At 37.8% G+C, this 25,597-nt stretch overlaps 1 protein-coding gene across 1 annotated transcript; it reads left to right on the top strand.

The window, feature by feature from the left end:
* The first annotated feature begins 277 nt into the window (after positions 1–277).
* Positions 278–25,250, top strand: AMD1 (adenosylmethionine decarboxylase 1). The gene is made up of 10 exons (XM_083348860.1): positions 278–672; positions 763–906; positions 9,070–9,160; positions 13,237–13,359; positions 16,339–16,441; positions 19,956–19,998; positions 20,094–20,238; positions 20,869–20,961; positions 21,063–21,218; positions 22,415–25,250. The coding sequence occupies exons 2-10, from the start codon at positions 773–775 to the stop codon at positions 22,547–22,549; spliced, it is 1,023 nt and encodes a 340-aa protein (XP_083204986.1). The 5' UTR covers positions 278–672; positions 763–772; the 3' UTR covers positions 22,550–25,250.
* Positions 25,251–25,597: the final 347 nt, after the last annotated feature.

A 25,597-nucleotide genomic window follows, 5' to 3' on the forward strand; every position in this document is an offset into this window, starting at 1 on the left:
GTTGTTCTTTTTGTATCGGCTTTTAAAAAAAGAATAACTCCCTGCCGATATTTTCTTCCTTGCTTGTTTCAACCCCTCGCATGTGCCACCCGGAGCCATCTACAGCGCACCTCGGCGGAGACCGCACGAGCTGGAACAGCCAACAAACTGGGACGAGCTCCTAGTGCCTGTCTGACAGTTAGAATGCCCTATCAGCGAAGGAAGTGGGCGGACCTAACGAGCGGAAGTCCAATAGCAGCAGACCCCCTGTACCTGTGCAGTTATAAAAACTCTGCGTGGCTTCCCTCACTTCGCTTCCACAGTATGGCCGGCGACATTAGCTAGCGCTCGCTCAATGCTCTTCTCTGTAACGGGAACACACGGACTACAAGGAACCGAACCGCACCGCGTCGCCTGCTCGCTCGCCTGCCTGCCTACTCCGCACTTCTCGCCTTCCATTTCCCTCCTTCCCCTACCCCAAAGGACCCTAATAACCCGCCACCCTTTCTGCAACCGCTCGCTGATATATATTTATATATGAGCGCCCACATACACACACGTATTTTCTCTTATAACTTAATATAAGATTACTGCCCCATCCAAGGTAAAACCTGCTTGGGACGGGCTGAGACACCAAGAAGGCGCCGCGGCCCTGCCCAGAAGCAACAGTCATATCAGCTGTAGCTGGTGTAGGTGAGGAGGGCGGCGGCGGCGGCGGCAGCAGCAGTTTGGTCGTTGGGGGGGTTGTCTGTCGTTTTAATTTCTGTGGTTGGTTTTGCGGAGTTGTCTCACCATGATGGAGGAGAACGGTGCACACTTCTTCGAAGGGACCGAGAAGCTACTGGAGGTGTGGTTCGCCTGGCAACAGCCCTCGCCGCAGGAGCCGCACCAAAGCAAGGGCTCCGGCGACCTCCGCACCATTCCCAGGTGAGTTGGCAACCGGCAGGAGAGCCGGTGGAAACGGGCGGGTGGAAGAAGATGGATGGAGGGGGGGGGGAGGAAACTAGCCGAGCCGAGCGAGTGCGGGAATATGCCCGGCCGGTGGCGCGCATGCCCTGGTGAGCTCCCGTCACGCCGCACCGCTGGGCGGGAAGCGAGCGAAGCTAATGGCCGGGGAAGAGGGGCGGGCATGGCGGCTGCTCCATTCAGGACGGCGTTGTGTTGCGCGAGGCGAGGCAGGGACGGGGCCCGCCTGCTCCGAAGGGAGGGAGGGAGGGAGGGACTTTCACCGGGACGGCCTGGCGGGGGGGGACGGGGGGGGAAAAAGAGCGATCGAGCGAGCCGGCCCCTTCAGTAACGGCCGCTAACGTTCCCCCTTGGCGCATGCAGGCCTGGCCTCAGCGTGCCGTGGCTGACGGCAGGCCTTTTTAAGTTCCCAGTAGGCCGGCGCTCTGAGGAAAACTTAAAAAACCCAAGACCAGTTCACGTCGGGAAAAGGCGGAGTTGTGACCTTGCTAGGGCGGGACGTGACCTTTCGTTCATGGTTTCTCCCCTCTCTCTCTCTCTCTCTCTCTCTCTCTCTCTCTCTCTCTCTCTCTCTCTCTCTCTCTCTCTCTCTCCTACCACCAATGCATGGCGGGCTTTCACGAGGGCCCCCCCCCTTATTTGCCTTTGCGCTGGTTCACAACGGAGTGTGAGCATAAGAAGCGTGTCTTATACGGGAGGGAGGTGTTTGATCCTGTGGGAAAGTCGAGGGCCGCCGGGATTCTCTCGCAGTTTTGGATCGGAACCGAATTAGGAGACGGCTAGTAAATTGTTGGTATAATAAGCACTCGACGAACCCTACCTCCCAAGCTGGCCATCGCAAGTGGCGGGCAGGGCATCCACGGATTATCTCTGCACCAGCATGATCTTTAAAGGGTGGACTGTGCTTGGTTCGTGGACTCTTGGAAAGGGAACTGGACTGTTCGTTCTTTTTCCTCTGAAACTGGCTGCAGCTTAGTTGCCTGAGTCTTGATGGCCAAACCTTTTGTCAAATTGTCGAGGAAGCAGAGGAGTTTCTTCTGGGTTTTTTTTCCTGATTTCTTTCAAGGTCTAGTAAAAATAATGCAGGCTGTTGGGGAAGCTGGCAAGGATGTTTCTGTAGAACAGGGGTCTTCAAACTTGGCCCTTTTATGACTTGTGGACTTTAACTCCCAGAATTCCTCAGCCAGCTTTGCTGGCTGAGGAATTCTGGGAGTTGAAGTCCACAAGTCATAAAAGGGCTAAGTTTGAAGACCCCTGCTGTAGAATTTACGATTTGTTTGTTTTGCTCCTTATAGGGTTAGCAAGAGCATGACTATATAGACAGTGGCTGGAGTAGGAGATTTTATGTATGCATTTGCCCTTCTGGAATTCAGGCAATACAATGGGATATAGACAGAAGCCCCTTCGGTGTTTAAAAAAAAAAGATTGAGTTAAATAGGCTTCAGGCTCAAACTCCAGATGAAGAAGCCTCTCCTCCATTAATGAGATCAAGCATTACTTTTTAGTGTTACTTTAAGGGTTGATTGTGGGACTGTCATCTAGTGGGCATTTCAGGAATGTGGAGGAGGCGCCAGCTCCTCAACAGTTATGGGGGAAGGGTTGTATTCTCTACAGCCTTAAATACACACTATTAGTACTTGTATTTTACTTGCATTGCACGTACAAAATAATAGCTTGAATCCGCTTCAATAGAATTCAGACACTTGAAAATTACAATGCTTAGTCTATATGCATGTTTGAATGAGCTACATTTAGCAGAGAGAATAATTAAAGGTAAACTGGAACAATGTACCCTTTCTATGTATGCTTATTCTCCTCTAATAATGTACTGCTAATGTGCTAGAAACACCAAAGAAATAATGGATAGTTTGGATAGAAAGAAAACTGCCTTATAGAAATTGATATCTGTTCTCAGCTTTATGTAACTTTATGCATTTGTATTTTTTGTTAGCAAAGAGTAGAGAACTGCAGGAGCTACTCTACCAATAAACCACCTAAGTGGAGTGCTCTTGCAATAATTAGTGCACTTGTAACTTCAGATTTTTTTCTGAAAGCAAAAAAAAGTCAATTTGTTTTTTTATAAGTTTTTATTGATTTTTTAATACAATTCAAAAGTACTTATTCAAAAAATGTGTTGTCTGAGTTTATCATTCACTAATACAAATTAAATTCCTAATCCCTTGTTTGTTTCTCCAACCATTGATAAAATAAGTCCCAAGTTTGAAAATATTCTGTCTCTTCTTTTTCTTTCAGCTTCAGAGTAAGTCTGTCCATTTCAGTATAGTCTAATATTTTTTTAAAATTATTTCTTCCTCTGGTGGTGTTACTTCATTTTTCCAATATTGTGTGAATATAATTCTTGCCGCTGTTAGCACATGTAAAATTATATACTTTGTCAAGCTTTTCTGGTATTATACCTAATTTTAAAAGTTCAGGTTTAAAATCTACATGTTTTCCCAACATCCTTTCTAGCCAAGTATGTATTTTTGTCCATCTCTGCTTTAACATAGTCCACCATACATGATAATAAGTACCTGATTTGTGATCACATTTCCAACATTTGACATATTTTTAAACATTTTTGCTAACCTTGCTGGCAAGTGCCATTTATAAAACATATAAGTTTTCTTTATAAGAAGTTGACATTGTCAATTTATAATTTCTTTCCCACAAGCTTTGCCATTTCTCTAAATCTATATTGTATCCAAAATTCTTTGCCCCTTATCATTGTTTCTTGTTCATATTCCATTTTCAAATTCAATAAAAAGTCATACATTTTCTTAGTTTTCCATCAGAGGTTAATATCTGATCAAACAAGATCTGCTCTGTATAAAATCCATATTTTTACCATATCTCACTTGCATTTGTAAATATGACCACCAAGAAAAACCAAAAAAAGTCAATTTGGAAGGCTATGTCAAATATCATTAGGTAAGAGTTGCATTATGAATCAATTTGCCTACTGTGCAAAAATACAAACAGTAATAATTGGGTTTGTATATTTTTGACTTCAAACTACATTATGCCTAGGTATACCAAGTATGTAGTAGAATAATTTAGTTTTATGACAGTTCTATATTGTCATCACCTGATGACAAACTGACTTGTGATTTGCATTGTTCATTTTCTAATGCTAAAACTATAAATAGCAAAAATATAAGAAACTGCATAGTTCCAAGTACCTAGACTAGATATCTAATTATTTTTATATTCTCTTTCCTCCACAATGTTCACATCATGGTATAAGTGCTTTCCTTTTGTCCAAATTTGTCCTTGAATAATTTTTTTGTATTAAGCTAGGCTGAAAAAGTTATTGGTGCATATCACCGATCTTGATCGTACAGCATGGAATGTTAAATATCAGTGTGCATATTCAATAGTTCTGGTAAATGTTTAATTATTAAAAGTTACTAGGAATTTGTCCATTTTTCTATGGATGACAACTACTATATGTGTTTCCCTATAAAAGATCATGAAGAATGTCAGCACCTACTCTGATGGTTTCAATAATACCCCAAATGCTACTACAGGAATTACTAAAATTTATGATGGATCATAGACCAAAATTGCATTAAAATTATGTAATGTAAAATACATTATAGCATATATAATAAATTCTGTTCTTGTGTTTAGACTGCTATCATCAATACATGAATTCTATAGGCTACTTTTTGACAGCAAAAGTTTCCCTGGAATTTATTATCTGCCAAAACACACTGTACATAGAATTTGTTTGTCCAACCTGGAAATGGGCTAAGAAGATGCCTTAATAACTCATTACAAATGTCTTGGTAAAATTACAGTAAAGCAGAGCATAACCCTGTAATTTAATATGCCCATCTTTATAAGGACAAAGTTTTCCATCATATGGGATTTTGCAGTATTTACTCTCCAACACTGTTGACAGTAAGATATTAAACTCTGGTAGTGTGAAGGCCCTCTGAGACACATTTATAAGTTGATCCAAACATAATGCTAGCTTGAAATAAAATTTACTGTGACCCAGTTTTGCTCTGATCATGTTAACTACTTGGGTAATAAAATGTCTGCAAGCAAATAACCAAGCTCAGAGATCACCAAGGTCTCCATATCAAATAACCTTTCTTTGAAAACTTCCACTGCCTGATCTTGTCCCTGGAAATCCACTCCTCTTGAACTAAGAAAACTTTTATATTGTATAAATCACACATAATATGGCTAAGCTTCATAAGCTGATTTACAACATTCTGTATTTGCTTCCAAACTTGTGTGTGCGTTTAAAACAAAGGAAAAGAAAACATAACATCTAATAAGATAAAAATAAGGTAAATATAAAACTAAATAGAACATTTTTGCTTTTGCTATTCTGCATCCATGAAGGAGGGAGCCATTTTGATCTCTATTGGGAGATTGTTCCATAGGACTGGAACTACTACTAAACGGCAACACCTTTGGGTTTTAGTTCCCTTCTGTAGGGGGGAGGGGGAGGGAGTAAGAGCAGTTTTCCCTTTTTAATCTAATCAGATGGATCTGTTCAGGTTGGAGTAAACAGTGTTATAGATACCCAAATTCTAAGCCATAAAAAGATTTGCAGGTCAAAATTAACATTTTAAATCATATCCAGAAATCAATTGGTAGCTGGCACAAGGTTCATGGCGAATGACACAGATATAATGTGCTGAAATACTCTGAAGTGTTTTTGATGTTTGTATGACAAGAAATATGTTAAAACAAAAATGTTCTATGAACTCCAGTCCTGAATTATTCTTTTTTTTTTTTTGAGACTGGCTTCAACCATAAAACTGTTTCCACTAAGCACAAAAAGTGTAACAAGCACCCCTCTCACTATAATATTATGAACAGATGTCTTTCTAACTTTCAGAGATGCATGGTACCTATCCAATCTTGGTTAGACATAATGTATGCATTTTTCCATATATTCTAGAGTTAGAGAACTTACTGCCTTCCAGGATGGCAAGTGAGGAATATTGCTGAGATTTGTTAACTTGGCAGCAGCGAAATGGCTATGATTTCATATTTCTGGCCAATTTGATATTAATCCAGTAGCTTTCCGCATAATTCATTGTCCCCTCATTTTTTAAAGAGCCTGGTATGGATTGTAAATTGCCTAGTCTGAGAAAGTAGGTGTTATCCTATTGTTTCCTGAGGAAACTTAAGAAGGAGCGTGATCTTGTTTTGCAAGGCTCAACTGCTGAAGCAAGAATGTAAGGAAGAATGTGCTTCAGCAGTCAGTTTTGAAAACACACAGCTCTCCTGTAAGAGTGTAGTGACTGCAAACAAGCTATTGAGTCAGCCAGAATTATGTAGACCTTTAAACAGTACTGTACTTCCTGCCAAGAAAATATAGATAAGGTTGCCATTTCCTATGAGTTGGTCATTATTTAAAGGAGCACAAGGGTGTGCAAAACATTTCATGCACAGACCAAATCCAAATAAAGTATTCAGCGATTCAGTTCAGTCAGATCATGACCAATCTGGAAGAGTCAGGAACATTAAGCCACAATCTACTTGTTTGCTGTATTAACACATTTTCTAGTTTGTACAAGCCTCTAGAAGAGTAGGGTGAGCTTACTTACTACATGAAAGAAATATAGAGGCCTGTGCAACAATATCTTTGTTTTAAGAGAACTCTTGCTTTCCTGTATACAACCATTAGGAAGTATAGAGGTTTAATCCTATAAAATCAGTCAAAAGGATTAGTATTCTGTCTGACAACTTAGTTTATCCTCAGTTCTGTCTTAAGATAATGACTTAGGTATTTGGCTTGCTGTGAAGTGTGACAGGCTTGGCATGTGTGCATGAAATGGTTGGTGGGAGTTTGAAAATATTCAAGAGATCTATATAGGGTTTTTTTCACCCAATTCTGAGGAAATAAGAATTATTCCAGATAATCTGGGATGCATATTTATTTTATTTTTACCCCTTTATTAATTTTTTAAATAAGTCAGCAAGTTGTTTTATAAATAACAAAACCCTTTCCTCTTCCTATTTTCCCTAGAACAACAATCCTATTAGGTGGGCTGGTGGAGAAAGAATGACTGGCTCAGATAGTTTGAACAATGTGATGTAACTAGTAGAATGTTGACAACATACTTGATCAAATATTCAAAATTAAGAGTAATTGTGATTATCTGAGTACTGTAATGTCTTTATAGTCTGTAACATCCATATACCGTATTTTCCGGTGTATAAGACTACTTTTTAACCCATGAAAATCTTCTCAAAAGTCAGGGGTCGCCGGGTGCTGAAAATTTAGGGACAGGGCTGGCTGGAAAACCTGGAGTGGATCTCCCATTTAGTCTGTGCAGGGAAAGCTGGACCAATTGGAGAAGAAGCTGCAGTCTGTGATTTTTTACAGGCTGGGGTCTGGGCGTCTTTCCTTCTAAAGTTGAAGAGCAGCTGTAGTATATCCCAACTTGAAAGGCAGGTGGGGAAGGCAGCAGCCAGAGCAGCGGCTTAGCTCTAAGGACACATTTGACTCAGGAACTGGGTGGGCTGGCTGGAAAACCTGGAGCGGATCTCCCATTTGGTCTTTTTTTTTAAAAAAATCCCATTTATATCCTGCCCTTCTCCGAAGACTCAGGGTGGCTTACAATTTAAAGCACAAATCAATGTGCTTAGCAATAGCCTTCATTCTGTGTATATGCCTGTTTATTAGGGCTTTCACACACACACCCCAAGCAGCATTATTACAAAGTCAGCTTATTGCCCCCAACAATCTGGGTCCTCATTTTACCTACCTTGGAAGGATGGAAAGCTGAGTCAACGTTGAGCCTGGTGGGATGCGAACCTGCACTAATTGCAGGCAGCTGGTGTTACTTAAGGCTCTGCGCAGGGAAAGCTTTAGAGTGAATTAGGAAAAGTGAAAAAGTGAATTAGGAAAATAGGGAACGGTTGCTGGAATTGGGTATGTGTAGTTTAACGAAGAGAAGGGTGAGGGGTGACATGATAGCAGTAATCCAATATCTCAGGGGCTGCCACAAAGCAGAGGGAGCCAAGCTATTCTCCAAAGCACCTGAAAGCAGGACAAGAAGCAACGGATGGAAACTAGTCAAGGAGAGAAGCAACCTAGAACTAAGGAGAAACTTCCTGACAGTTAGAACAATTAACCAGTGGAACAACCTGCCTCCAGAAGTGGTGAATGCTCCAACACTGGAAGTTTTTAAGAAGAGACTGGACAGCCATTTGTCTGAAATGGTATAGGGTTTCCTGCAGGGGGGTGGACTAGATGACCTCCAAGGTCCCCTCCAACTTATTATTATTATTATTATTATTATTATTATTATTATTATTATTAATCCACTTGCACTGTTTTATGTTTACATGTTTGATGACAAACAGCCTTATGTTTATAAGTGACAGTTTTCCTAGTAAGCACCTGCATGTCATAAGCATTTGAATTAAAATTACCATACTAAAATCAAATCTGATGTTTTTTAATTTTTATTTGGTGTGCGTTGGAAGAGGGGTAGTCTTATACGGCTAGTGTAGCCCAAACCCTATAATTTAACAGGAAATGTAGGGGGTCGTCTTATACGCCCAATCGTCTTATACGCCGGAAAATACAGTAAGTTTTAAATTTAAATAAACTGCACATTTTTCTCCTCATGAACTATGGTGGTGACATCAAACTCTATAACATAGTTTAAATTTACTACCAGTGCCTAAAGCTTTAACACTTGTATACTAGTATCAAAGGGCATTGGACAAAAGGTCAAAAATAGGCATTCAATTTGGTTTATAGGAAATCTGCAGTATTTTAATATGCCAAGTTCAGGAGAATAAAATGGTTTCCAAGATATTAGTAATAGAAGTTACCAAGAATCCATAAAATTCAAGTAAGTTTACAAATTCAAATAGTAATTTCTGACTTTCCACACGTTGTCTTGGTATAATTTTATGTCATTCTTAAAATAAAAGTTTTTTAATAAGTAATAATGAGGTTGATAATTACTATTTCGTTAAGCTAAATCTATAGATATTGTACAATAGTTTGCACATTCTGTTAAGTTTCCTTTTTGATATTGAAATGCAGATTGGTCTTTTGTGATTCAGTACATAATCCCCTCTTATTTAAAAAACTACAAAATTCATGTATTTCCTTTATTGTTTTCCTTTTGGCAGGTTTGAGTGGGACAAACTTCTGGAGAATGTGCATTGTTTGATCATAAGTGTGACAAAAACTGACAAGCAGGAAGCTTATGTACTCAGGCAAGTAAATACCTGTACACAAAGAATGGTCTTGATTTTAATGTATTAAAGTTTTACATAAATATTTATTTCCTACAAAAATATAAAGTAATGTGCAGTGTACAAGTAGTCCTCAACTTACAACCATTCATTTAGTGGCTGCTTGAAATTACAGTGGCACTGAGGAATACCAATTGCTCCGTTAGCCTTCCTGACTAACTGGTTAGGATGTGATTGATCCCATTATATTAACCAATACTTCCCTGTGGATGGGGAGTGTTCCCCTGCCTCAAGGAGGTAGTTATAAAAAATTATTGAGATCATATCATGGTATGCTATACACTTTTAAGCAAACTAATTTTTTTGGTTTATGGAGAAAGTGGCAGAAAAGTAGTAACATAGCAGTTTCTGACACATCTGGGTAATACTGTTCATACCCATTTTTTAAACAGCTTTTGGTAAGGATATACAAAGGCTAAAATGATTGCCTTAAAGGATAAGCCATGGTGTAAATGGATATAGGTTATTCGACTGGCGTAATATGGCCTGAGTACTTCACCGCAGATAGGGACTGCAGCCAAGAAATTAAAAGACGGTTGCTCCTGGGGAGGAAAGCCATGGCAAACCTAGACAGCACACTAAAAAGGAGAGACATCACCCTGTCAACAAAAGTGCATATAGTCTTCCCAGTTGCAATGTATGGCTGTGAAAGTTGGACCATAAGAAAGGCTGAGCGCCAAAGAATTGAAGCCTTTGAACTATGGTGCTGGAGAAGACTCGTGCAAGTCCTTTGGGCTGCAAGGCGATCAAACCAGTCAGTCCTAGAGGAGATCAACCCTGACTGCTCTTTAGAAGGCCAGATCCTGAAGTTGAAGCTCAAATACTTTGGCCCCCTAATGAGAAGGAAGGACTCACTGGAGAAGAGCCTAATGCTGGGAAAGGTTGAGGGCAAGAGAAGAAGGGGACGACAGAGAATGAGGTGGTTGGATGGAGTCACTGAAGCAGTAGGCGTGAGCTTAAATGGACTCCAGAAGATGGTAGAGGACAGGAAGGCCTGGAGGAACGTTGTCCATGGGGTCGCGATGGGTCGGACACGACTTCGCAGCTAACAACAACTTTACCTAGATTTCTGTGCATCTTCTAGTAACATTTAACACTGACTTTATCTCAACTTTCTGATTGTAACATATCTTGGGGACCTGCAGCCCTTATGCTCAGAAAATGTCAAAAAATGTGCTGGGGATCTACTAACCAATATACAGTATATGATTTTCATTTTGTCCCACAAAAACTGCATGGTAATTGGGGTTGGGGGGACTCAGAGATTTGAAGTTGAACTATTTGACTTTATCATCCATTTCTAAGGAACAGTACTGTTAAATCCTGAATGAATTCAGTAGTGATCTAGATGAGGAACAATACAATGAGCTTAAATATAAACAGTGTTGAATTATTGGATTCAATCCTCCAATTTTGAGGACTGAGGGTTCAACCTGTTCTGGGGAAGTTTAGTGACAGTTAAAGATCTGTGTTGGTTAGCAGTCTATTTTAAAGAATTTGCACTGAGCTTTAAAATTCTATATGGCTTAGGACTGGAGTACTTCAGAAACTGCTTTTTTTGTTGTTAGAAACTTGTCTGACAAGTAAGAGCTACAGGATACGCCCTTTTGAAACTATTCCGCTTTTGGAGGCTTACCTTTTTGGCAGAAAGAAAGGTCATTCTTTGCATAACTCCAAGGCTATAGTAAAATCTCATTTTTATAGACTCCCAAACAGTATAAATGTATTCCTTGTTGTACAATCACAATTTTTAAATATTCTTAGTCTTCATCATTGTTCTTGTTTTTGAAAATGAGATTGGGAATGAATTTTCAATATTAAATTGTAATAGAAAATGTCCCAAAAGTGCTTTTCAAAAGGCAACATGGACTTCCTTGGTTTTTTTCCCCTTGAAAACATTTTGCTTCTTATCCAAGGAGCTTCTTCAGTTCTCTTCAAGGAACTGAAGAAGCTTCTTGGATAAAAAGCAAAACATTTTCAAGGAAAAAACCAAAAAAGTCGAATTGCTTTTTGAAAAGCACTTTTGGGACAACCATGACTTGGATGATTGAAAATCTCCATAAACATTTGTAACAGAAAATGTTCCTCTGCATGTTATATGAAGTAGTCTTATCACATAAATAGAAACATTTCATTAGACACCATTGTAATATAGGTTAGAGTTCAGAAAAAAAGTACTTCCTTAACTGTTGATTATATTGCATGTGATGTGGTAGGTAGTTTTCACAAGGGAGTGGATTCTAAAAACACCCCATTTATAACTTGTGGACAAATACGTAATGTTCTTTTTTTTCAAACTGCATCTGCACAGACAAAAAAGATTTTCATTTCAACATTATTATAATAAGAGTTTTCTATGTCAAGGCTTTATTTAAAATATTAATATATCAAATTAATACTTATTTTTCAAATATTAAAAACAGTATTAAATGTTCATTTTAAAATTAAGGTTAAATATTAACATATCGTGTTACATATTAAATATTTTGAAAGAATACTAACATCACTGTAAGTGCAATATACCCACATCTCACTTTGATTTCTTTGAACTTGTGTTGTATTGTCTGAGTGTTTTAAATATTCATGCAGTTTGAAGTTTGTCAGCCATACCTATTTTTGTATCTTGTAGCATGTGATGAAAACAATCATTATGTATTATAGTAATGAAGTAAATTGGAAGTTTCTATAAACAATTGTATGAAAAAGAAGTGAATGATATCAGAACAGGGTAAAATGCAGCAAGAGGAGTTTATTGTTAAATATTGTTATTTAATTATCCACAGCACCTTGATCGATAATTGCTACTAGACTCATGCTGATGGTTAAGCAAGTTAAGAATATGATAGAATTACAGAACCTAAGGTGGAAATCAGTTTATTATTTGTTGTAATACTAGATACAATGTAATGAAAATCTTAGCAATGCAATATTTGTTATAGCACCTTCAGAAGATATTAGCTGTATATCATTATTATCACATCTTTACTGCAGAATAAGCCAAATTGTTAGCATAGTAAGTAACATTTTAGTGTAATTGTGTGACTTTTTCTTTAAAAAAGAATTCTAGCTTATTAGAGTTTTAAGACCTATGGGAAGTACCATCTTAGAGAAATAATTTCAAATTGAAAAACAAATTAAGGGTAGTAGTTTTCTCATATGTCACAATCTTTTTTCCTCTTTGTCTCTTTAAATTTTATTTTGGTTAACATGATGTAGTGCTTTGCCCACAATACCTGTTATTGCAGAAGTATCTTTCAAAATCAGCAATATCTGTATTCTTATATTTATTTTGTAATAACTTGCTTTGCCTCCAAAGAGTTCAAGATAGATTACACGGGGTTCTTCTTAATGTTATTGTCTTCTTAATGTTATCTCAATAACAGTATTATTAAATAGGTTCACTTGAATGAATTAATAGCCTAAGTTATCCAAAGAATTCCATGGTTAAATAAGGATTCAAACTTGGTTTAATACTCAAGTATTAATCACCATTCTGATTCTAATATTTACCTCAACTGTATTTTGAAATCTTTTAATGTATTATGACATATTTCTTTACCTCAGGATTACATACCTCTTACTTACCTTTCTAATCAGAGTTGCCCAATTGGGTATGGAAGGGTCAAAAGGGACAAATGATGAAAACAGTGTTGCTATAGCATAATGCAAATTTGATCTTTTTTATGTGATGCATGCATATCTAAAAGGGGGCAGTTTGTATCAGAACAGCACTGTGCTACTTTTGGTACTTTGATGAAAGCATCAAAGCCTGCAGGAACTTCTTACTGTAGAAAAAAAGGAATGTTTCATGTTACACCATTTATACAGAGAGTAGTTGTGCAAGAAATCTACTTGATTTAAAGCCCAGTATATGAGATGAACCTTTTCATACCTACAGAATTCTCAAAGGAACAGAGATCTGTATTGACTAAGCCAATATTTTTGTTGTCTCTAATTCCTAAGTGACTAAAGCTATTTGGAATTTCCAAAATCTATTCAGATACAAAATATATTAATTATATCATTGTGTTTTTCAGTGAGAGTAGCATGTTTGTCTCCAAGAGACGTTTCATTTTGAAGACATGTGGTACCACCCTCTTACTGCAGGCACTGGTTCCCCTATTAGAGCTTGCTAGAGAGTACTGTGGGTTCGACTCGATTCAGGTAAGAAAAGAAAAGAAAATGCTGAGACAACTTGAAAGTTGTTAACAGTTATATATTAAATAATTTATTGACTTATTTTTTGGTATATATTTACAAAATATATCAGTACTAAATGCTGAGCATTTAATAGTATTTTATTATTGTACAATATGTAAGATGTTTTTCAGGTTAATTCCCCTCAGATGATATTTCTGGGATTTTCATATCTCATTCACACTCAGTCTTTCTTGCACTACATATTATCTTGTCTCCGCTCTTGCGGTGCTCTGCCACTCATGAATGTCATCTTAAGGTTGCTGGAGATGCAGGTTTGTCAGTAGTCAAAAGTTTATGCAGAAATACACTTAAACACTTCAGTGAGGTTTCAGTGCTTCTGGGATCTTGGATCGGCAAGTGTCTCAACACAAAGCCCACAAAGGTTGCCACTTTTAGGATGACATACAGTACAAAATCACTGATCAGTAATTGCTAATAGTTTTATTGGTGACACATAACCAGTTTGCCCAATATTTTTTTGAAAGCTTTTAAACTTATTTTACCCCACCTCTGACTTACGGTATAAATACATATGCCTATTGACTTGAGTTGCGGGAGCAGGAAGAGAAAATAACATCTTTTTGAAAATGCTGAATAAAATGCCACACCTTTAAAACATAAGATACCAACTTCTAAGTGGGAGCACAGACTTAATCAGATAATCCATATTCATAGTAAAGATGAAATAAGCTATTGCCTCAAATAGGTTGGCTTTAAATGATGCCAGCTTAAGGTGGGGGATATTCAACAGATGCCATTGGAGGCTTCAACATGAGGCTTGTAAAATGGTCAGGAGGAGAAGGAAAGATCTAAGAGCACTCCCTTAATATAATTGGCATATATTTTACTAAAGTTCTTGATTCTCTTTTTCTATACTCTTGCTGAGACCACAAGTGCTTTAAGAAGACTGTATCCAACTGTACTCTTTACATATTTCCTGGCCAAAAAAATCCACTTAAAAATGCTAATAATATATATTCATTGACTGTTCTTAAATATAAATTCTGTTCTTCATTATACAAATATGTCATGAACCAATCATTTTGAAACTTTATAACAGGCATGTCAAACACAAGGCCCGGGGGCCAGATGCGGCCTCCGAAGTGGTTTCATGTGGCCTGCGAACCCATCCTGGAAACAGTGAGGGAATGGCCCCCGCTGCCTTGTCCCTGGCTCAGGCCGGCCAGGAGCCAATGTACAATTTCGTAGTGGCCATCTATGCTGAAACACATTCAGTCTTAGCTCCACAAGGCCGTCCGGAAACAGCGAGGGACCAGCCCCTGCCACATCGGCCCTACCCACTTGGCGTACGCTGGGGAGGTATCACCCTTTGTGAGGAATGAAGAAATGCACCATTGCCTGGAAGTGGGCAGCACATGGCCATGCCTACTTTGGGCAGGCTAGGGGCTGGGCAGCGTTGCGCTTCTCTTCAGATTCATGCCACCTGGCTCAGCCTCGGCACTGTGAGGAGAGCGCCCCATTGCCTGCCAAAACTGGGCAGGCTCCAGGGTGGATAGCATTGCATGGGTAACATTGTCTCTCGTGCTGCTCATGGCATCCCCTCCCCCAGAGCCCACCAAGGCAGATATGTGAAGTAGGTGAGGGCCATGTGCTGGCCACTTCCAGGCAATGGTGCATTTCTTCATTCCACACAAAGAATGACACTTTCCCAGCTGCGTTTCTTGTCTGTTTTTCTCCCTCATCTCAAATATTTTCCCACCACTCTTAGGAAAGAAGGAAGGAGAGGGAGCGTCTGAGGGAAGTCCTGCCTTAGTCCTTCCCTGCTGCCCTTTCACCATCCCCTTGCCCCCTCCTCCTGGCCTATCCTGGGGGGGGTCTCCCATCCTATTGCTAAGGAAGCTTTGGATACAAAGCCAGGTTTCCTCACATGGAGAGGGAATGGGCCTTCCTCTTGACTTTGCCCTCGTATCCATCATGAGCAACCTAGCTAAGGAGAGCAAGCACAGCAGCAGCAGCAGCCTTGAGGAGGGAAGTGCAGCTGGGCGCCCCTTGGGGAATTGGGGCTAGGCTTAGTGCCTTGGGTGCTTGAGGGCTGGGCTGGGCATTTGACCTCTGCACCACCATCCAGGGCCTCCCCCCCACATGGCCTGAGAGCAAAAATGAGGCTCCTCCAGTGGACCATGCCTTGGCACTTGCCCAGTCCCATCTCCTTCTGCCAGAGACCCTCAGATCTGTCCCACTCCTGCCCAAGCCCCCATAGGTACCCTTGACGCAAATGATGTAGAGCTGACCATACCCACCCAGTAGGCCACACGCACTCCAGCCACGCCCACCCAGTAGGCCACGCCCATCATGGCCACACCCACCCAGCCCCCTGAAGGCAACTGCAATGCTGATGCGGCCCTCAATGAAATTGAGTTTGACACTCCCTGCTTTATAATAACAAAATAGATTATCCTTATTTGAAGAAAGAAAATATAAAAGCTATTGCTATTTCAGAGTTGTTTACCATACAAGTATGCATAACCATCCTAGTCATCTACCTTCCTTGGTTTTAGGTAAATATAAACCACACTGTTGTGCCTAAGCAGAGCTTTTGTTTTTGTCTCTTTAGCTTCTTCATTTGCAATAACAAGAATATTGGGGATGGGGAGTATAAATGTGAGGTTTCAGGTAAACTGATAGCATAAGATCATTAAAAGATAAAAATAGTTTATAGTTGAAAAATCTTGTCCAGTTGAGAATAAATGTTATTCTAAAGATGCCACTTTTTAATATTTATATTCCATGTTGGTATCTTTTATGTAGCAAATTATATTGTTTATGAATTTCTAAGGGATTACTGCATTCATATATTGAAGCATAGATGCATGTCTATATGTATAAAGTTGCAAAACCTTGTACAGTAGATAATTTCTTTTTATATAAGGATGAAATTGAGGAAATCATACTTATTTTATTTCAATTCTTGGTTCCCTTCAGAGCTTCTTTTATTCACGTAAAAATTTCATGAAGCCTTCCCACCAAGAGTACCCACATAGGAATTTCCAGGAAGAAGTAGAGTTCCTTAATGAAATATTTCCAAGTAAGTAAATGTCTTAATATCTTCAATTTACAATATTGTAAATAAAATCTGGCTATTCAGAATGTTTATGCATAGGAGACTGTTCAAATAAGTCATGATTTCATAGCTAAACGGAAAGATATAACAAGTAAAAATAATAAAGCAGAAGATTGCTCAGTCAAGTACAGCATTTTATTTAACTTTTTCAAAACAATTATCCATGAAGATTTTTACACGTGCAACAGTGATGCAGTGTTGTTGCTATAACCAATCAGTTTATGATAGTAAGAATGAAAATGCCATTTGTAAGACCTTGGTTTTGGCATGATATATGTAATTGATTTATTTGCTAATATTTGTGGAGCATGCATTTTGTTGAAATGCTGTAGATTCTTGTACTTAGTAGTATAGAAAATGATGGTACAGGTAAAAAATAGAGGTGTGCATTATTTGGATCTGAAGTGGCAAAAGGTGCTTTGGATCCAACATGAGCACGCTGCGTATCTGTTGGTTTCTTAAAGAAGCTGGGTTTGCTTAACTATTAACTTGAGTGAAAAAGATAGTGACAGTGCATTGCCTTGTTAACTCAAAGACTGTTTGGTGTGGAAGAGTGAGCTCACCACCAAGATTGAGTAGGCATTTCTTTTCCCACCGGGGATTCCAGGTGCTATCTGAAAGGTGGGTTAAAACAGACCCATCCCTTCCTTAATTGGAGAATATTTCCTAAAACGAACCAAAAATGAGCATGGGCATGGGTGTGTCAAAAGGAGTCAAGCCCGGGAGACAGCAAGAGACTGGGGAAAAGAAACCACCAACCCAAAGTTAATTACCTAAGCAGCAGTGCCTAGACAGCAAAAGATAAAGCAATTATTGGAGCTGAAGAATCAGCTGAGAGTGGAGGGAGCTTGACCAGTGTGCAAATCCAAGCAAGTCTGCAAACCGAAGTAAGCCCACTGTGTGCGACAGTCCAAGTGCGAAGTTCCACAAACCAGCTCCAGAAACAGGGCTGGGGAGTGCTGGGAGTGCCTCCTACAGAAGAGTGAGGAGTTCACATGCAAATGGACTGGGATTGGCTACAAGAGCTAAAGACCTGGGGAGAAAGGAAAGGTTTAAAGAGCTAAGAAAGAGTTAAGATGGGAAAAAGCAGTGCACTAAATCATAGAGATTGAGCCACAAACATGGAAATTTTTAGACTGAGTAAGAGAAATAGTTATAAGTGTAACTAATAGGAAGGTAGTAGAATAAGGTAAAAAAAAATAGAAACAAGCAGGGCTTTTTTTCTCACAGAACGCTCAGAACTGCATTCCGGCACCTTTTTTTTTTTTTTTTGGAAAAAATAAATAAATCTCCCTCTATTGGCTTTAGGAGTAGGCAACCTTGTCTCTTTTTTATGACTCGTGGACTTCAACTCCCAGAAATCCTGAGCCAGCCACACTGAGGGGAAACAGAGAGGTTTCCAAGCTGAGCCATGCTGGCTCAGGAATTCTGGGAGTTGAAGTCCTTGAGTCATAAAAGAGCCAAGGTTGCCTACCCTGCACTAGAGGAGGACATTAAAAATATTTACAAGGTTACTTCTTTAGGAACTAAACTTTTAGAATCTAAAACAGCTAATTCAAAAAAGCCAACAGGAAAGAACCTCACATTTTTCATCTGCTTCTATCTTTTGGAAGGTAAAATTAAATAACAAAATAATCTTATTTCCTATGTTAACATCTCTGCAATGAAATCAATAAAGGTAACAGGAAACAAATGAGAAACATTTTTCTCAATGTAATATGTCTAATTTAGCTGATGCTAGAAAAAAATAGTATCTTTTGTACACTCCTGAAAACTATTTTGAATCTATAGCCATCTATTACAACTAAACCACTTCAAACAATTCTTAAGAATGAAATATTCTTAATTTGGACTTTATTTTTACTGTTTGGACTGTTGTGTGTTTTGGAAAAATAGATTATTTAGAATCTAGTTATGTTGCACTTCAGTTGTTAAATAATTAACCTAGTATATACATAACAATATATGATGTTTTCCATGGTGAGCTTAACATCAATAACAACATTAAAAAGGCTAAAATAATTTCTGGTGGTATTATCTGTACATTAAAATTTTGTTTAGTCACAATCTTTCACTTTTCACATTCTGGACAAGCAGTGGTCATGTATCCTAGCAAAAGCCGTTACATATGTGCATAAGCGTAGTCAGTAGCATATGCCTTTTTAAAAATATCAAACATGCAAAGAAACAAAAATAACTCCAAAATATCTGTATTACATCCAGAAATGCCAACTTTGCAACCAATATTTCTCATCCATAACTATGGCACCCTAAGGATACCTTCATACATGCAAATGCTTCTCTGGGATCAGTAACACAGCAGGGATTGCTTTTTCCTTCCAGTAACAGATTGCTGGGAAATACCAAACATGGCCTTGAGAATTCCAATGTTTGTTACAAATTTTTCTGGATGTGGTTGGAAAGAGGCTGTTTGGCGCCGGAGACCACTGCCACGAGGAACACAGCTCTGGGTCGGTGTTTGGAGCAGCTCCGGGTGGGGGCTCAGCATGGGCTGCGGCGTGGCAACTGCAGGGAGGGGAATCCCCACGGCATGTGGCTCCGAGTCGCAGGGGTGCAAAGGATGGGCAGCAACGCCGTAGCAAGACACCGGCATCGCTCCCAGTGACAGCACCTCTTGAGTTCTAGCACCTTTTTTTTTTTAGAAAAAAAAGCACTGGAAAAAAGTATGGAATTAGCATTAACTTTAAAAAATAGGATTTTTGTTCAATAAAACAAAAATTGTTTTAATGTTCAAAATATTGTCTGTGTTCTGTACCATATTAAGAAAAGCCCTAATGTGGCTTCTGTGTTTGGTCAAGGAAAGGTGTAAGTTCTTTAAGGAGCCATTGAGAAGTTGAGTAAGTATACCTACACCAGCCCCAAAGCTCATTTTCTGCTTTGGAAGAAAATTCTGTACGCCTGTAACAAGAAACTGCGACTTACTATAGCAACTACAGTAAATTACTCTGATACCAATAAGTATGGTATGGCTATTGTTTTGCTTTACAGAATACTTTTCTTTCTGCCTAGTGTTTTCTCCTGAGTGCGGGGTCCGCTCTTTTCTTTCTTTTGTTTAACCAATCAAGTTGCACTAGTTGCAAGAGGAAATAGCTGACCAGTTTGTCACCCATCCTGGCAAGATGGCTAAGAGAAAGTGACTCGTCCGAAGTTACCCAGCCGGCCTTCATGCCTAAGGCCTCCTTGTTTCTAGCCTGTGCCTTAACCACTATATACTGCAGTAGTAAATAATTAGGAAAAAATTATTGATAAAAAAGATGTAATAGTAAATATCTAAAGCCAAAAAACAATTGATTAAAAGCATTTATTGATACAGTGTCCCAAGACTTCTTTATGAGTTACTGGTTGTTATATAGATCTATATGTTCATATAGTCAGGTTTAATCCAAGAAATACAACATAAGGAAAAGAAGGTAGTTCTTTGTATAAGACCACTTTTCACTTTATGTATCTGCCACAGATGGAGCAGCATACTGCATGGGCCGTATGAATTCTGACTGCTGGTAAGGTTGCTTCTATCAGTGTAACATTTGGAGCAGTATAAATCTGTTATACCAGTTTAGAATATTTTTTTCTGAAATGCATTTTTTTAAAACAGGTACTTGTACACTCTGGATTTCCCAGAGAGTCGAGTAATCAATCAGCCAGATCAAACATTGGAAATTCTGATGAGCGAGCTTGATCCAGCAGTTATGGACCAGTTCTACATGAAAGATGGTGTTACTGCAAATGATGTCACTCATGTAAGTCTTAAATTATGGTAATTAAAATAGATTAGATTAATTCAGTGAATAATAGAACTTTTTGTCCTGAACAGCCATTCATTTTCAGGCGTTTCTAACAAGTCAGTTCTGAGTACAGGTTCAAGAAGAACTTGAGATGGATCCCTTTCTAATCTAATCTTTGTGTACCATATCTTTGTATACCATATACCACAAGTCATGAAAGGGCCAAGTTTGAAGACCCCTGGTTTACGCAATTCAAAATTAACAAAATACCTAAAGGGAAAACAGTGTAACAGAATATTAGCTGGAACAATGTTTTAATGTTTCATTAAATATTTAATAATGAAATACCTCTTATCAGAAAACAAAAAGTAACAATAAAACCAAGTAATGTTTTTAAAAAGGAGCAAAAAATGGTAAAACTGGGCAGTAAGAAAAAAATATATGGGCACACTATTCAGAAGGGGCTTCAACCACCTTAATAAAGAACCAGGTCTTCAGGACTCTGTAAAACAAGATGGGTCTTAGATGGGACCTCATCTCTTTGAAACAAGAAAAGTAATGATTTGGATGAACAATAACTGTGGTAGACATAACATGAATTTTCTGAAATAATATTCCTCAGTATGAATCTTCTTTATTTTATAGGTGAGTGGAATTCGTGACCTGATACCAGGTTCTGTCATTGATGCTACGATGTTCAATCCTTGTGGGTATTCAATGAATGGGATGAAAACAGATGTGAGTATGATATTTTTTTCTATATTCCATTGAGTATTTGCAGAAATAATGTAACTACATTAAAAATACTAATATAGGTTATCTATTTTGCTCCTCTCCAGGGAACTTACTGGACTATTCACATCACTCCAGAACCAGATTTCTCATATGTTAGTTTTGAAACAAACATAAGTCAGACATCCTACGATGACCTAATTAGGAAAGTCATAGACATTTTTAAGCCAGGAAAATTTGTGACAACTCTCTTCGTTAATCAGGTAAAACATCTCTTATTTTGGGAAGATGGGACGGATCTTTTAGATATATTTTTTAAAAACTCCTAAGTCACATAAGTGAATAATTGTGTTTAGTTTGGGACTAGAAATCGTAATCAGTTCCCATCCATACAGAAGTAAACAACTGAATCTGTAATAGTTAAGAAAGGAACTCCCAAGTCTTCCAATTGACTAGCATCTTTATCAGTTTACGGAAAGTAGTTGAATTTCATCATAACAGACTTACTTGGCATATGTTCCTATGGCCATAGCTACCTCATTTAATGCAATCCTTATAAACTTATAGGGGGTAAATGTTATACGACCTCTAGAAATTCAAAGATGTAAACTTTGAGGCATATGTATTTTCAATTATTGTACATATCCTTAAGATAGATGGTTTATGGAAGTAGAACTGTTCTGTGGCAGAATACCTAAGACTTTTTCCACCATAACCAGTTTCTCAGAAATCAACAATAACTGCATAATCATTGTATTCTGAGGTAGTAGTTGCTAATTTTAAAATTATTGAATGTAATTTTCTGATTTTTGAATCATTCTTGTAAAACCATAACTTGCTGATCACTTTGCAACTGATTTGTGAAAGAGATCATGTCAGTTCTACATATCCAGAAGTTTGCTGCATACAGTATACATTTAATAAGTAGTCAAGCGCACATATTCTTATATTCTACTTGTTTATTAATCTGGTTGATCTGACTTTCTTGTACATATTTTCTAATAGATATGTTCTTTGGTTTGGAGAAGCCAAATTCTTAAGAATTCTTACTGAGTTCTTAATAGAGTTAATCCCTCAGATAAAGTTTTTTTGTACTGCTTTTCCTGGTTTCTATAATTCCTGAGTGCAATTGTTAAATCTGTTAATTTCATTTTAAATTTATCCTTTTCATTTTTCACCATTGTGGAACTAACATATCCTTTCAAATTGGTTTTATTTGCTACTCCTATTTTTTTTCTTCTACATAATCTTATCACTCTCAAAATTACTGTGAAACATTTCTTAACTTATTCCCACACATTCATTCTCTTGTTCTTTCAAATAATTATACCTACCAACTGTGGTTCTCGTCACCCAGCTCAGACAATTCTTATATAGGACAGGGCATCGTAATATTCCAAAGCTGATTTTATGTTTGATTAGTTTTCTCCAAGATTTTAGTATCTTTCTTTTCTTTTAGAGCTCAAAATGTCGCACCGTGTTTTCTTCAGCCCAGAAGATTGAAGGTTTTAAGCGTCTTGATCGCCAGATTGCCCAGTTTAATGACTACAACTTCGTTTTTACCAGTTTTGCCAAGAATAAGCAGCAAAGTTGATTAAGAGGAATGAAGAAGAAAAAGCGCAAAAAAATACCCATTAGAGGTGGTGGTGGTGGTTGCTTTCTAGTAAATGATACAAGGGGCCATATTTTTCATATCCACCTCGTAGTTGCAGAAAGCCCTAGATGTAATCATAGTATAATTTTCAATTGTATGCATTATTATAACAGAGTTTTAGATATATTGCATGAACACTCTCTTCTGTGTTTAGATATTCTATTTCACTTTTGCTGTGAAACTGAAGCGCATGTAGAAACATTTTACTGTATGAGACTCTACAGCATTTATAAAAACATCTCAAATAGATTTACATGCAACATAGTTTTTCTCCAAGTATCCCCAAAAATTCCCCACAGACAAGGATTTCGTCCTCATTAGAATTTCCCCTAGACTTACTTAACTAAAAGTGTTAGTTGCCTATTTTTTTCACTTGTATGCTGTAACAAATTTTAAAACAATTATTGAATGTGTGGTTTCTAATTGGCACATTTTTGCAACAACTGAATGACAGATTAAAACTCACAGTTTAAGATATTGAAACTGATAGAACAAAACTGGATACACTTAGTGGGATATTTTCATTTTAAAAATATTGAATAATTTTTATCACATTGGATCTGCATACAATTCTACAATGAATTGAAGTGGCAATTTGCTGTGGTTAACACTTTACCTTTTCACCTATGGGTAAAAATGTATTTGTTTATTTGGCAAGTTACTTTGATAATTGTTTAATTTTTGGCAAACCCATTCTTGCTCCATGTCCTTTGTTTAAAGGCAACCTATAGCAATTGGTGGCAGTCATTGGACATCTGTTTTAAGTATATAAACAACATTTTGATAGTTAAGGACACAATTCACCCCAGGCTTTTCACAGAGTTCAGATGCAGTTTTGTCATCTAGGAACCTAACTGGTTAGGAACTTGGTGCGCTTTATGGTAATTTAGCAGAGCGATTGGATAGAAAACGGTGAAATGTGATTTACTGCACAAAATAGCTGCCGTTTCTTACTGTGAAATATGCTGGCTCAAATGTTAACTTTATATTCAAACATGGACCCTTCCAGTCTGTAATGTCCTGTGACAACAATGCATGTGATGTTTAAGCTAAATTTAGCAATATTGTGACTTCATCTGTGTTTCTTCCGAATTAATATACAGTTCTTTTTTACATGGTGTAGAAGGCATTGGATGATTTCGCTGCAGTAAGAAAATATGGGAGCCTAAATACAGTCATGTAAAACACTTATATGTAATACATTAGTAACAAAATAGACATGGATATTGCTTCATGGATATTAAATGCAAATTCCTGAGAGAGCATGTTCAGTCACCTCAAATGCTGTGGGATTTCAGCTGTTGAGACCAGCAAGTCTTATAGATGTGTCATTCTAATCCTTGGCTATGTTTTTGATTACGAGTGTTTTGTTCTTTTTGTATTTATAAAGGAAACATTTTTAGTGTTTCTATGTTATTAAACCTGCTTGCTTGGAAATCAAGCAATTGGAACATTTTTTCCTACCAAAATCAATAAATGTTGTTTCTCTGTAGCACCTAGCAGTTTATGGTGCTTTTGCTTTTTAAGGGCCAATTTTTCAAATGTTTTTTATAATAAAGTACTCTGAGTCATTAACACTCTTTGACTTGAGATCTGTTTAGCTGCAGATTCTTTGAAGTAATGCTGGAAATGCAGAACTTATAAGCCTTGGATAGAAATAAAGCAGTTCAATGGATCTTCATGAATAGTAGGCTGAACAAAATGGGAGGGGGATATGTTTGGTGTTTAAAATTATCTCTGGTGTTAGACATGGAACATTAAAATGTACAAAAATATATCTGTACCAGAAATCATAATGCTTCAATAAAAGTTTGCTTTCTAAGCTGTTGCAAATAGTAAAAATGCTACTACCCTGACTTAGATAATTCTGCTTTGTGTTTTTAACAGTGAAGCCTTGATATGAATTAACTGATGTTACCTGTATTTCCTCAATAGTCCCTATGTGCTACTGAATGATTCAAGAAGATTAAATCTACTGGAAATGCTATTCTTGTTAATCAAACTAGAACTCTGTTTCTATTCAATGAAAAAGCATGATAAGAATGAAAACATATTAAAAATCTTTAAAAGTTTCTCAAATTGTAATACTGTATAATCAATGTTAGAACGTTGTAAAGCTTCATAAGATTTTTACTACCCACTTTAATTTTAAAGACTGGTTTGTTGTTCAGAGATAATAATTTCTGAAATCTTCAAAACTAAATTTACAGATACTGTATGTTGGAGGGGGTAAGGAGCAAAGCTCTATGTGTTCTGCTTATTTTTTGCTTACTATAACATGTTAACTTGGATTGGTCTATAGTCAACTATGTAACTCTTGACTGCCCTCATGTATGAATTTTTATTTTACAAACCTTACAGGCTATTCCAATACATTTGCTAATATGTTACCCTCATCATGGCTTCTACTGTATATTAATGCTCAGGTTTGCAATTGGCCCCTAGAATATAAGTACAAACTTCAGAATCCATAAATTTTAATGTAATTGGACTCCATCAGAAGTCAGTAATTAAACAAGGATTTCAAGGTAGGGGTGGGGTTTGGTGTTTTTTTAAAGGAAAGAGCAGAGCAAAACGGAACATCAAGTAGAAAATAAAACTCAATGAGACCGACCAAGGTTGGTGAAGGTGTACCCCAAATAAATTCATCGTTGACCCACCACCACCCATTTCAAGGCACATGTTCCTACCCATTCATCAGCTCTGAGGCATACCAGATGGGGAGACAGTTATGAAATTTATATGGGTGGCAAAAGAATGACTAAATGTGATTTAAAAATACTGTACAGTAGTATTGCAAAAAGCATTGCTTTATTAAAGATAGTATACATTGGTAGGTCATTTTTAAATCTTGCCACAGGTTTATAATGGAACCATATATAATTGACAGAGTTCTGATTATTTACCCTGTGAAGTAAATTGCTTGGATAACAAAAATGTGTAAATATTACCTATGACTTCCTCTGACAGCGCTCTGCTATATTGATT

This window comes from Vipera ursinii (assembly GCF_947247035.1).
Source record: "Vipera ursinii genome assembly, chromosome: 1".
Taxonomy (NCBI): Eukaryota; Metazoa; Chordata; class Lepidosauria; order Squamata; family Viperidae; genus Vipera; species Vipera ursinii.

What these genes read in the sequence shown, in the direction of transcription:
- AMD1 (XM_083348860.1), top strand. Translation starts at nt 773, where the DNA reads ATGATGGAGGAGAACGGTGCACACTTCTTCGAAGGGACCGAGAAGCTA. An exon ending in GTGGGTTCGACTCGATTCAG is followed by an intron (nt 13,360 to 16,338) that starts GTAAGAAAAGAA and finishes GGTTCCCTTCAG; the next exon opens with AGCTTCTTTTATTCACGTAA. An exon ending in CGTATGAATTCTGACTGCTG is followed by an intron (nt 19,999 to 20,093) that starts GTAAGGTTGCTT and finishes TTTTTAAAACAG; the next exon opens with GTACTTGTACACTCTGGATT.